Raw genomic sequence first — 14,855 nt, forward strand, 5'->3', positions numbered from 1 at the left:
TAATGAGACCAATAACCAACATTTGAAAGCAATATGCATTTACAATAAACATTTAAAATCTTTCTGTCAATGTTTTAAATTTAGAAAATCCAACACAAAACTTTGTTTAAATGCTCTTAGAAAATGTTTAATCAAAACTTAACAACATCAAATACAGTCAAGCGAAAACTGAAATTAAAAAATGAATAAACAAAAACAGCTCCCTGAGGTTTTACAAAGTAAAAGTTCCTCCCAAACTGAAACTTCCTCTGAACTTTTTAATCAATTAATTTTATTGCCAATCATTTAAAAAAAAATGTTGATGCAGATAATCAGCAAAATGCCAAATATTGACCCTTCGGCAGCACTGTATCAGCAACACATAGCAATAATGACAACTATATGGTGACTGATACCGTCCTCTGCTCTCACTGTAAGGAGCACTATGACCTCTTTGTTTTCCCATATTGCAGACATTTTCTGCTTTTTAGATCTCCCACTGTGGGTGACACAAGTAACAAGTTGTCAAAACATCACACCCGTCCCATTCATGTTCCCGTCCTGCTGACTGTCCCTTTCACACAGATGTCAATTTGGCGCAGTTACTACCTCCGCTGCTAGCTTAAGGGCCTTGAACAGGCAGTGTTAATTGGGCTGATGCACTGTGTTTGGACATGGATAAGTTATCACTGTAGTTTTTTTCACCACTTTAACTATATGTTCACACTACTAGACTAAAAAATGCAGCATTGCTGTCACACACTATTCATAGTTTGTGTAGACATCACGTCCTTTTTGGGGGGCACATTCGTCAAGCTGAAATATGGCCATACCTTATGCCTACCAAAACTGCCAAACAATTGTGATCATGGGAGCACTCTTGCAAAACCCTCATTATTTTCTGACACTGGAAATTTGTCTGCGGCAGTGAAATCACTTGAAGTCATTCATGTAAGGACAGCATAAATGGTGAGAAGTGGCCGAGCTGCACACCTGTGTGAATGTGTACTTGTCATATGAGAAAGCTAATGAAGAAGCCACTGAGAGTAGACCTTGAATGAAGCAGCTGATTCAAATCAGCTAATGTAAGTGTTCTGCCTGCAGTAACACTATGCCTCCAAAACTGTAGCCTGGTTAGCTCTTTAAAAACGGTAGAGGAAAGAATCTGTGAGCCAAGGTTGCATTTCACATTAGGCTTGAAGTCCAAATAGAGTGTACATATCTAAATCTACCAGGATGTTTTCAAATGTATCAGATTCCACTGGCGTGTTTCGATCCATCTGTTTTTATGCACATTTTCAATGTGTGCATAAAAAGTCTTCAGTGGAAACACCGGAAAATAAACAAGTTCTAGAAAACATCAAATCTGTGTGGAGCAGTGAGGACACTGTACTTTAAATTATTTCATAAAACAAACATATATTGCATATTTTTTAATCATGTTTTCCAAACTGTTTCCCATATTTGATGGATACTCTTTTAATCATTTTGTTGTGCCCTCTACTTCTTTAGCAGTTTAATAATTTATGAGTCAGGTAAATAGTAGTAAGAGAGTAAGAGAGAGAAGAACAACTTAAGGAAAACATACATCATTCCTAATCAACCATGTGTACTCAAGGACTGCATTTTGAAATGTGTTACACAAATCTGCCAAACTTTCACCCTTCTTCCCCTGTGTTTTCATAATGCAAGTGCCACCATTAATGTTTTAAAAATAGAGCTTTCTCAATTACAGAATGTACTTCTAGGAACACACGGCAGGAGCAGACATTACTACTTTAAGTACTTTAAGCAACACAATCAGGATACAAATGATATCTGCCATCCGTAAATTGGATCATGTCTTTACCTGTCCTGTGTCTACTGTTCTTGTATCTCAGTTTCAATTACATTCGGCAAATAGGCTTCAGACACTTCAGAGAAATGTCACAGTGGCATCTGGGGGAGTCAGCAGCAGTGCAGAGCAGACGACAAAAGAATAAATTGGTGTTGGCAGCTCTAATAGTCGACTTTGTTGATATGTCAGATCTGATTGGAGATTGTTAAGATTAGCTGATGCATGGCTTTATTGCTCTTGTCAACTTCGCAGCCCCTGACTGAACATTCAGACTTTGCTGGAAGCTTTTTGATACAGTGGTGGATCAGATTAGGTCACAGATAAGAGGGTGCACTGATGGTGAGCGTTTGAAACAGTTCTAAATCAACTTTCTTTCCCTAAATCCACCGTGAAGAGCTCTCACAAGCCTATCGGATGATTTGACTGTTATCAGCCCATGGGCATTATCAGCAGTCATAAGCATCACAGATAAAGGTTAGTAGGGGCTGCTACGCCTACTGTTAGGTTTAGAAGGCCATTATCAGGCCATTAAATGAAATATTATGCCAGAAAGTAGAGCTGTAAAGTAATATTACGACACTGGGGCTCAAGCCTATCACAGCTGACATTAGGCAAGAAACTTAGTACAAGCTGTACAGGTCACCAGGCTTTAAGGCTGACACATAGAGACAGACAACCATTGTTACTGAGATGCACACCTGATGGCCATTTTAGTGTCTATAATTAACCTCTTTGGACTGTGGAAGGAAGTCAGAGAACCTACAAAAACCCAACGCTGACATGGGAGAAAAAGCTGTTACTAAACACTGAAGTAAAGTACTGTCAGTTTTTTGATGTGGATTTAAAGTTTCTGGTCAACAGTTGGACAGAAACAGCAGACAGCAGAAAGTTAAACTGTCATTGTGGCACCTTTAAATGTAAAGATTTATTGACTGTGAGCAGAACATGAACAAAAAGCTCTCCAATTCATGTATTAATATTATCTGAAAAAATAAATGCATACACCTCGCCTGCTCACACTACCATTACCATTTAACTCATTAAGAAAAACTGTTACTGCTGTACAGTCAAACAGTATTATTTATTTAAAAGACGGAGTACATGCACAAGTCCAATGACAAAGCGGCAACAGGTCATGAGCTAGGATGAGAACGTGTTGTTGTTATGCCCAGTCGGGATTATTTGTAAATCTAATCATGTCAATTTGGCAACTAAACCTAAAAAACTGAAATGCAACTAATTGGTAATAGACATTAAATTGCCTGATAACGACCTACTAAACCTACTAGTGGGTGTAACGGGCCCCCACAGACTCATAATAATGAGGTTTATGAACAGATATAAAGGCAATTAAATGGGCTGATAACATGGCGATTACTTGCACTCATAGAAACTTCTCTGAGATTTACAAGTCATAAGAGAGTACGGTTACTATCTCACTGAAAATAAAAACTCTCTGATATGACATTTACATTTGCAGAATCCCACCTGTTTGATGGCGTGCAGCAGCTTGCTGTAGGAGTAGAGGATGACGCTGAACGGCAGGACCAGGCAGAAGGTGAACAGGCAGACGATGTAGGAGATATTGTTTGGCGTCTGAGTGCTCCAGTCCACTGAGCAGGTGGTGCCGGGGCCCTCAGGCCCGTATCTGCTCCAGCCCAGCAGCGGGGGTACAGTCCAGGCCACAGAGTAGAGCCAAGAGAAGCAGATTCCTCCCAGCGCAGGGCGGAAGTCCCTGCCGTCGGCTATGGTGGGCTTCATCATGGTGCAGTAACGCTCATAGGACAGAACGGCCAAGGAGATCAGGGAGACGATGCCTGAGGGAGAGGAATAAAGGTCAGAAGGTGGCCTAAAAGTGAAGCTGAAAAATTAGCAGAATATCAAGTTAATGTTCAGTATTTCTTCTTTCTGTCCATGTGTCTGTATATTTATATATTTTAACAACTCATACTGATGTTTGTTTGCTTCTGTTTGCAGCGTGTCAAACAAATCTGTGTTTTGGTCTATGTTTACTTCTTTCCAGTTAATTAGTTTGCACTAATAAAACAATAAATAATGAAATATAACTTTGGTTTAAAAACAAAACTAATAGGAAATGTTCATTAAATTTCTTTTAGAGGAATATTTCACTTATTTGTACACCCTACGTTGTGTTGAACTCAGGAAGGAAACTTTGTTTTTCCCGCATGCTTCCATGATGAATGAAGATGCCAAAGACAGCGAAAACTTTTGATAAATGTAAGTAGAGGTGTAGTTAAACTGCAACAAAACTAAATCAAAACATCCATTTCCAATTCTCTCATAACTCGTACATCATAATCCAAGTCTCATCAATCCTGTCATATGCTCAGTACTTCCCAGCCAAATTAACTTTCACTAAAACTTTACTTATTAAACTGAACTGAAAGTGAAATGTGTCAATGCTCTCTTCAGAGAAAGACTCCATTGACAAAAACAGTATTTTTTAAAATTAATGAGTTTGTAAACAAATGTTTTGATACAGTTTTGCAAAACTTGGACCCTAAGACTTCAATACATATAAAATAACAGTTCTTGGATTCTTCATTAACCGTGTAGACATGCAAGAAAAACAAAGTTTTTTTCACAAATTGAGCGCGACACAGTGTGAGTCATCATTTGTTGATATTTCTTTATCCTCCTGAAGGCACCGTATCAGGTTGTTGTTTTTTTATTCTACACTTAGGTTTTATAATTTAGTTAATTTATTGTCTTTATTTCCATTTTGCACCAAGACCTTTTTTTTTTAAAAAAGCCATAAAATATTATAAAAACAATTAATTGTTAGAATTATTTTAATTATAAATTAATCAGCACATTGTTTTCTTGTGATCCATAAAATACTATAAAACAATAAAATAAATTGCCATAATAATTTCCCAGAGCTTAGGCGGTGCAATGAAATGACTTGTTTGTCTGTGAAACGAAGAAAAAAACAGCAAATTCTCACATTATTTGCCTTTTGTGCTTGAAAAATGACATAAAAAATTAATTCTCAATATAGTTGCCAATTAATTTCTCATGTAGCTTCAACAAAATATTAAACCAAACATTTTATATAAAATAAATGATTCCCTGTGGCCATAGTTTATTTTCCATGTGACTTTACCCAAAATGTGAGCTAACAGTTCATCCTCAGTGGTCAGTGGCTTCACTCTGTTCACACATTTAAAACTAACATGAACGGACACTGATTTAGTTAATTACTGCTGAAGGGACTAAATCTAAAATCAGAGCTAATCAGCACATACAGGGCTAAAGTGCTGGTCCAGGGGCAATTTACCTCCATTACAGTGAGTCTCCCTGAGTCAGAAACTTTGATTACAGACAATCACAGCACCTCGGTGCATAATGAGGGCTTCTGATTGGCTGACACAGTGACGTGTTTGGTGCGGACAGTAGTCTGAGGTCGTGGGCGCACAACATGTTGAGAGCAACACCAAAGAGTGAGAGTCTTGAGAACAATGAGAGTGATTTTGCGTGTGTGTGTGTGTGTGTTTTGTGCATAAGTGGATGAAAAGGGGGTAAGAGCACGTGGACTCCAAGTCCTGTGGGTTAAACAGATTCTTCATTAACATAACATCTAATAATAATAAAGATTATATCACACACGATTTTTAATTAAAATGTTAAACTGAGCTATAAATAAATGTGGAAGGAAAAATAAGCCATACAAGCCAATTAATGTCATTATGTTTACAATTTTTATATAATTAGGGAGCTTTGAATAAGTTGGTAGGATGGGCTGCTGACTACATGCAGTTTTTTTTTATACCACCACAAGCAGTCGCCGGCCGAACTCAAATCCTAAACATCAGCGTTTTAAAGGAGTCGGATTTAGTGGCATCTAGTGGTAAAGACTGCAAATTGCAACCAGGTGAAACTTCTCCCATGTGCTAAGCCTTAAAATCCCAATTAGGACTTCTGCGGCTTTCATTGTTCAGGAGATTTTTACAGGGATCCAAAATTATCAAGTCACTAACTATTCTTTGTCCTCTTCGGATCATGCAATTATTGTTTATGCATGTCATCAGCTGACTAACGACAAACTGTTGATGCTCAAAGACACTCTGTCTGCAATGCAAAAGTTTAATAAGGAGGATAAACTAAATTCATGTTGAAATTACAAGATAGTTCAGTCCCGGATGAATAAATCTCACAACGACACCCAAGCCGTCTCCAGCAGTGTTTAGTGAATTCTTTTAATATGAATGGTCTGCTACCTCAGCAACAGGGAAACTTCTCTTAACAGCCACCACTTTTTCATTCATCATTTCGCGTAGTGATTGCCCAGCCTTTCTCCTCTGAGCCTGGTGAGGATTCGGGGGGGGAACGTATCCATCCCTAACGTTGGCTTTGATTCAAACATGGCCCACTTTGATTCTCCACCATGCATTTTAATGGGTTTTTCACCTGAGGCCTGATTCTTCTTCGCCCAACTGCGGAGTGGTGCGGAATAGATTTATGGTAAAATGAATGACCCAATGTCCTGCGCCTGAGTCAGCACAGGAGCTAATCATCGTTCATTGTCTCCCTCTTTTTCCTTTGTCTCTCTCCCCCTCTCCTTCTGTTTCTCTAAATCTGTGTTACCCTCTTTCTCCCTCTGTTAGTTTTGACCTGACCTCTGTCTCACCCTTTCTTTCCTTCTCCTCTTCTTTGTTTCAGGTCCAACTGATAGCAAAGCAGAAAAACTTGAGCCAAATCAGAACATTTCTGACTCAGATGCTGCACACGCAGCACAACTTCTAGCACACGAGTGCATGAGTGTGTTAAACATGCACTGGCTGCAATAAACTGCAAGATCATCCTTAGTCTTTTTGCAGCTATGTCACATTTTAAAAGTCATGCATGCAGTTGTAGGAAAGCAATAAGTGAAACCATTTCTTCAGCTAAATATCTCCTGGAGAAAATGATCTTTCAGGTTTCTAATTGACTTTTTACGTGACAAAAATGAAAATATCATTTCACATATATGATGATTATTTCCATTAACGATTAATCTGCAGACTGTTTCTTGAATAACTGATTAATCGTAGAATTGATACCATGTCAGACATGAGTGAAAATGGAACGCAAACGCTAAAATTAACATTCTACATTTCTGCAAACCATTTGTAGCTTTGTTTATGTAGCAGATTTGTTGCAACTAAACATTTCTTTACATTTCTATTTTCTATTTAAAGTTTTGGCAACACTGGTTGACATGGTTAGGTGCTGCAAAAAAATACAACATCCTTTTTTGACTAAAAATACCTGATTGGTAGCCAAAATTAATGTCTGTAAATGTCCCAATGTGTTTTGTTGCCACAAACACACCAGCAAATGTTGCAACAAGTCATTACAACCTGCTGCTGTCGCCACAAACATGCCAGGAACATCCCCATGCTTTGTTAAAAAACACCATGTTTTGTTGCCAGAAACATAGCTGCATACTTTCCGATGAGTCATGAAAACTTACCAGATTTCCCAATACCCCAATGCTTCCTGATTGTTTCACCACAACGACGGAGAATGTCCAAATGCATCATTAAAAAAATACCAGGTTTTGTCACCAGAAACATAGCTGGAAGTGCCTGGCTTCTCTTAAAAACAACTACTTTTTTTGGTCTCTAACTCTTGCAAAAACACACAATTCCAAAATTGTATCCTTGCTACTGGGCTGAGATTAGTAACAAATAATCATAACAATTCCCTAAAACCTCGTGACACATCTTAAGACATCAACAATGATGTAAAACATAGAAAAGCAATTGGAGTCACATTGAAGTAGCGGGGCAGTTAATGCCACTTCAGTCGATTTACTATAACTTATACTAATATAATCATTTTAGCTCCACACAAAGCAATACATCCTTGTGTTCAACCTAATTTAATTGAAAGCATAACTAAAAATGAACTCAGTATCCTTTCAGGTCTTCGAGTTTTTTTTTAAAAAAATAAATAAATAAAATTTTAAAAGGCATATTCATGGAGGAAAAACTGTTTTGGATATACTGAAACTTTACATTTTTTTATGCTTTAACAACACTGCAAATAATGTGTCCAAAAACCACTTTGCTGTGGTTAGCAAAATGTTGTGTTTTGGTTTAAAACACCCACTTTTGGTGGCACAAAAATGGCTGGAAATGCTGTCGATGCCTGCCAAAAAAACATAAAACCTTTGTTGTTCGTTGAGCTTGAGCAGTAATAAATAGACTTGCACTTGGTGTAATTTTATTAAGTATTATTACTTTGTTGCAAATTACTTTTCATTATTTTTCATTACTTTTTCTTCAAGAGTAATGTATGATCAATTTTTAGGGTAGATAAAAAATAAAATAAAAATAATTAAAAAATTTCTCAACATTTTTTTTTTATTCTCAGCATTTACTTGTACTTTTACTTTGAATACTTGAGTACATTTAATTGATAAAAAGTATTTTTGATACTTAAGCACAGTAAATATCAGATACTTTTCCTCAAGTAAAGCTCTAACAGGTGACTTTAACTTCTATCAAAGTCATTTTCTGGTTAGAAATCTGTACTTTTACTCAAGTGTGGCTTTCAGATACTTTATCCAGCACTGCTTGTAGAGCAACATTCTGGTCCTTTCGACTACTCAAAGCTATTTTACAGTGAAAAGCCACATTCACCCATTCACACACTGGAGGCCAAGGCTACAACACAAGGTGCCACCTGCTACTCAGTCAAACATTCACACTCAATCACAGACTGATGCACTGTCATCAGGAGCAATTTGGGGTTCAGAATTTTGCCCAAGGATACTTCGACATGCAGAGTGGAGGAGCCGAGGATCGAACGACCGATCTTATGACAAGTAGACAACCTCTGGGTCACAGCTACACCATCTGTCTGCACATTGGGAGCTGTCTCACCTGGCTGTCACGCCGCCCGCCATCCCCTCCACCTCCTGACGGAAAACTCAACTCATATACATGTAATCAGAATTACGTCTCTTTAGAAACATTGATGTAATATGTGTGAAACATAAAAATGTATCCATGGTTTACAGAAACTTACAGTGCCAATATTTTTTTATGGCAACTGGTCTGTTGTCTTTGAGTCATGATCAAATGACCAGCCACTGATCACATATGTTTTCACTTTTGCACTTATCAACAAATACATATGCCAGGGATCACTGGGGAAGCCACTAGCATGCATTTTATTGCTCAGCTATTGCATAAATATACCAAAAAAAGATACTGTCGCTTAATATGAACTTCTAAAGATTCAATTCATTCAAGCTAAGTCTCCTCCTCAGGCAGCAATTTTTTCCAGTCAAACACAATTCGGTTTGAACCCTGCAGAGTTCAAATCTATGTCTGAATGGTGAAAGGATCAAATGTAACTCTGTTTGAAAAAGCAACTTGCACATAACCATCAACTGTAACCCAATGGATGCAGTGATTCAAAAGAGTTTGCACAATGGGACAAATGACGGCAAGTCTGCCACTGAAAATGGACATTTTTACACAAAGGTGGAATCAAGTTGCATTATATTTGGGGTTTTAATCAAGTAAAATGGGTTGTTGTGATAGATTTTATCATAATGAAATATCATTCAAAATGTCATTGTTGTTTTCCACTGTAGCTGAACCTGCTCTGCTGGTTAATGTTAATGCCTTTTTTCTCTGTAAATTTCAGTTTTGTATTTATTTGATTTAACTTATTTAACTGTATACTTACTTTTTTGTTGGTTTTTATCATGATTTGTTATTAATTTATTTTTGAATGGGTGATTTTTATAAGGTCTTATATCATGGCATATTCTAGTACTCATAAAAAAATGAAAAAATGAATAAAAAGTTTTTTAAAAAATAAATAAATGAATAAAATAAAAAGCAACTCACTTCCTCCCTCAGGCAAGTCAAGGCAGCTTGAATTTGCTGTTAATAATTATTTTCATTATTGATGAATCTGCTGATTTATTCTCTATTGACATATAAACCCCAAGATATTCAGTTTAGATTATATTTAACACAGAACAGCAACAAATCGATGTGAATAGTCAATTTCATTGTAGTGGCGGCTGATATGTTTTCTATTGACTAACTTATCAATAAATTGCCTCATCGTGTCAGGTGCTATTACTCATTTTGGGTCACAATTACACAAATTTGACAGTTGCTTCCAAGCTTTCCATCAGCCAGAGTACAGTGTGAAATACCTAAAATCTACACGTTATTTATGGGCATTTCCAAAATGAGCTGCATTTCATCTTGTTTTTCCACAATTCTGACCATACTACTACATCTTTGATGCCAGGGTGCCCATCTCCATCCCTCCGCTCAAGAGAGCCAACGAGCAGCCAGGTCCAAAACTCAATCTCTACAGCGTCTCATTCTGTTTTTTTTTATTCATAAGCCTAAGATTCTCTCACAGAAAGTTTAGATGTTTTTGGTTATTGCTTGTTTATCTTACATTTGCCTCTAAACTTAAACCACTGACACACTCTGCAAAATCAATGGTGAAAGATCTCAGGTCATGGAAAAACTGTAAATTAGATTTAAATTGTGCATGTCTCATTAGACTGACTGTCAGTTTGTTGAAAGATGTGCTTGTAGCTTGCAGGGTTGTATTGGAAAGCTGTTGACCCTGTCAGCAGCTGTATGGTGGTGTTATTGAGGAATTGAGTCGGATCGTTCAATATGACACAAAAAAATAGAAGACAGAGTCCTGGGTACAAATGGTCAGAGGAGAAAGTTATTTCAGAGAAACAACAGCTTACTGCAAGTCCAGAATCCCAAGAGAAAACCAGGGATTTTAGAGCAACACTATGTCACTCCACCTTACTTCAAGCCCAGCCTTTGAGGAAAAAACGAGATTTGGGAGCAACAACACCTTGCTGTTCCTTTCATCGAGTCCAGACTCTGTAGAGAAATATGCTCATTTAAGAGCAACAAACGTGCTCGACTACGAGTTCAGACTACAAAAGGAGAACAAATTTAAGAGCAACAACAGCACCTCACTACACGTCCAGACTCTGACAATAAAACGAGATTTATTAGCTACAGCATCTTGCTGTGCCATACTGCTTCTTGCCAAACTGCGAGTTAACTCACCTTTAACATGTTAACTAATTTTAAAGCAATGACAACACCTCAGATTTAGGAGCAACAACACCTTGCTAGAAAAAACAACAACAACTCATATAGATTATTAACACTTCATTTCTAGTCCAAAGTACAAAGGAAAAAAAAATCAAATTTAAGATCAACAACAAGACTGCAAGCCCAGAAGAGGAGATGACTTATTTAGGGCAAAACACCTCAGTACATCTCCAAACTCTACCGATTTAAGAGCAACAAAACTTTGCTGCACCTCATCGCAAGTCAAGAGTCTGAAGAAAAAAAACAAGACACTCAGGAACCACAACACCTTGCTAACGCTTTACTTTAAGTCCAGACTCCATAGAGAAAACATCTGGTTTAAGTGCACCAACAACTCACTGCAAGTCCAGACTCCATAAAGAAACAAGTGATTTAAGAGCAACAACACTTTACAACAAGTCTAGACCCTGAAAAAATACTCACTTAAGAGCCACGAAACATAACTGTTCCTAAGTACGAGTAAAGCGAGTAAAAATTGATTTTTAAAAGAGCAACAACACCTTACAACCAGTCCAGACTCCAGAGAGCAAAGAGCTGATTCAAGAGCATCAGCACCTTACAAGTCTAGAATCTATAAAGAAATTTTAAGAGCAACAACACTTTAGTGCATGCTCTGACTCTGCAGAGAAAAATACAGATTTAAGAGCAACAACAAGTCCAGATTCCAAAAAAGAGAACGTATTTAAGAGCATCTACACCTTTCTGTATGCCCAAACTGTGCAGAGGGAACAATTGATATAACAGCCACAAAACTTAACTGCACCGACAGCAAGTTCGAACTCCAGTGAGAAAACAGCTGATTTAAGAGCAACAATTTAGTGCACCTGACGGTACTTCGAGTCCACAGTCCATTGACAAAACAGGAGAACTTAAAGCGTCAACTTCATTCCAGAAAGCAGTAAAACTAACTGAGATAGATGATGACAGGGTGAGTAAAAGTGAAGTCTGTTCTTTTAGTTTATTAACAGACTGATTATTCTCTCACATTTGCACTCAAAGTGTTACTCAGGTACAAAGAGATAAAAATCTAATTCAGTGAGAGCATGACATCGCTGAGAGGCACAGCAGATCAACACAAATCATCATTCTTCTCTTCTACTTGTCTTCACTCCAACGGCTAGAAAATTGGGTTTTTAGTTTTTGTTTTTTAGCAGAGGGGTGACATTAATCAACCCAGGACAGTAATTACAGTGATTGTCCTGAAACTAAGAGGTCACAGGTTTGATCCCAGCACTGGTGAAGAGCTCTGTCAACAGTCCTGTGTGCACAACACCAGCCACAACCTCTGACGATCGAGAGCCGAACAAGAGCAGATTTATTATATAATACAATCAGAAATGCTTTTTCCATGCTTTATGATTTTTTTAGTATTCATCTTTTCAGTGTCTATCCCTAAAAGTTACCTCTGGGAGTAGGTATGAATTATGACACATTACCGAATTATATTAAGAGTATTTATGTCCCTGAAGGAAATTCAGTTTGCAATCTAGAAGCGCATGGTGTGTAGGAGGTCAAACTGGGAAGAGACATGTTGGATACCAGATTTTCACACTCTCAGCAACATTTAGAGTCAATTAACCCTTTGAAACCTGAGCAAATTGGCTGTTCTGTAATAAAAAAAAAACATGAAACCCTAACAAAAAATTAACATAAAACAAGTAAAAAGTTGTTGTTTTTTTTACTTAAAAGAAAAAAAGTTTGTTTTTTTAATGACTTTGAAAAAATACTTGCAAAAAAATAATTCTGTACAATTATTTAAAATATATAATTATTATACATTTTTGACATTTTTCCCTATCTTTTTTAAAAACAACTTTTCAAAGCTACTAATTTCTTGTAATTTGCAAACCAATCTGTTGAGATTTCGAACATTTTAATACTTGGGAAAGGCATCGGAACGCAGCACAAGAAAAGTGCTGTAGATCGAGGTTTCAAAGGGTTCAGAGTAGCGTTGCGAAAAGAAGACAATGTCCTAAATTCCAAACGTACTCAAGGTAATGTGACAAAAATCACTGTTTCATCTTTTTAAGTAGTTCGAGGTGAAAATGATGGGGGAAATGAGATTAGGACAATCATTAATTGGTTATCAATAGACAGAAATATATATTTTTGTCTCCAGTGACACGTGCCGAAGAAAATGTAAACAGGTGCTCACCTAAACAGGCGTTGACGAATCCATACCAAACGCACCCAGCGCGTCCGATCAGCCACCGCCCCTGGGTGCTGGCCGCGAAGCTGAACGGGGTGCCCAGCACGCTGACCAGCAGGTCGCTCGCGGAGATGCTCACCAGCAGGAGGTTCATGGGCGTGCGCAGAGCCCGGTACCGACAAAACAGCGCAAGCACCAAGAAGTTACTGAGGAACCCGAAGGTGCCGATGAAGCCGAGGCACACCGCCACCACCAGGTGCCCTCTCGGGGTCAGGGACGGAGGAGGGAGAGAACCGGACACCTCCTCGTACGCGTCCGCCGCCGTCGTCGCCGCCGTGCCACCGGCTCCTCCCCCGGGACAGTGCGCACAGCTCAGGCTCACGTTGCAAACGATCATACCGGGCTGAGCTGCCAAGTTTGCACCAGCCCGAAGTTTAGCGACGGAACCATCCGGTCTCGGTGCTGCTCTCAACCCATCCGGAGGAGAGAGGGCGCACGAGGGGGTCCCCTGTTGCACCGCGCGCACATGTTGCAGAGAAGAGATTTGTACCCGTGGAGTTATCCGGTCCGAGAGAGAGGGGAATGAGTGAGGATTCAGAGAGCAGATGCCGGTATCACATTAGATCCGCCCCTCCGCCGTGCGCTCCGGGTCCTCAGAGGTGCGCTCCTTTTCTTGCGCGTCCAGCTCTCAGTGCGCCCGAGCTTTTATCACTCACAGCGCCTTTTAAAGTGCTGGGAGACGAAAACCCTCAACAGGCGGCGGGGTGACGCGTGTAGACTGTGTGTGTGTGTGTGTGTGTGTGTGTGCGTGCGTGTGTGTGTGTGTGTGTGTGTGTGTGTGCGTGCGTGCGTGCGTGCGTGCGTGTGTGTGTGTGTGTGTGTGTGTGTGCGTGCGTGTGTGTAATCGTCTGAAACCACCATCAGACCTGCACCGTCATTGAAAGCACTGCACACGGATAAACTGAGGGATCAAACACACTTTCAGGGAAACTGATTGTGTCACAGCTGCATGCAGAGAGCCAGTGGTGGGATGTAACTAAGTCCATTTACTTAAGTACTGTACTTAAATATGAATTCGAGGTGCTCATACTTTACTTGAGTATTTTATTTTCATGCTACTTTATACTTTTATTCCATTACATTTCAGAAGGAAATATTGTGTTTTTTACTTCACTACATTAATCTGACAGCTTTAGTTCCTTTACATTTTAAGATTTTTGCATAAAAACAAAAGAAGAGTTTATTTAAAAAAATATGATGTTTTTTATAAATTAAATTACCAAACCGTTTATGCAAGTACAGTCTTCTCCTTTTCTTTTTCTAATTTAATTATTAAATAAATCCAATTTTTGGGAGGTGTTTTTTTGTTTGTTTGTTTGTTTGTTTGTTTGTTTTGAGGTTTGGGGTATTTTCTCTCTTTTATGTCTTGAGGGTTTTTTGGGAGGGTTTCTTTTATTAAGTTTTGAGTTTGGGGGGGTCATTTTCATTTTTTTTGTACCTCTTCTTTTGAAGCTTTGGATATTTTTTTTTACCTTTTTTATAGTAGTGAGTTTTTCTTATTTTTAATCATTTGGGTGTTTTCATCTCTTTTTTAAAAACAATTTTGGGGTTTGCTATATTTTTTCTTTTTCTTATGATTTAGTGTATGGGGTGTTTTTTCTAGTTTTTGTAATAATTTTTTTTTTTTTTTTTTTTTGAAGTTTTTCTGCATTTGGGTACTTTTAATTTTCATACATTAATTACATTTTCCTGATGATAC

General features: G+C 38.3%; 1 protein-coding gene across 1 annotated transcript in view; it reads right to left on the reverse strand.

Moving 5' to 3' along the window:
• Positions 1-13,892, reverse strand: part of tmtopsb (teleost multiple tissue opsin b) — a 35,195-nt gene extending 21,303 nt beyond the window's left edge. The window contains exons 1-2 of the mRNA XM_042510451.2: positions 13,103-13,892; positions 3,305-3,633 (exon numbers count right to left, since the gene is read on the reverse strand). Of these exons, the coding sequence (XP_042366385.2) occupies positions 3,305-3,633; positions 13,103-13,493 (720 nt within the window). The 5' untranslated portion in view covers positions 13,494-13,892. The remainder of the gene's footprint in view (positions 1-3,304; positions 3,634-13,102) is intronic.
• Between the last annotated feature and the right edge of the window lie 963 nt (positions 13,893-14,855).

The sequence above is a fragment of the Plectropomus leopardus genome, chromosome 21 (genome assembly GCF_026936395.1).
Source record: "Plectropomus leopardus strain MGB_pleo_1.0 chromosome 21, ASM2693639v1, whole genome shotgun sequence".
NCBI classification, from domain to species: Eukaryota; Metazoa; Chordata; class Actinopteri; order Perciformes; family Serranidae; genus Plectropomus; species Plectropomus leopardus.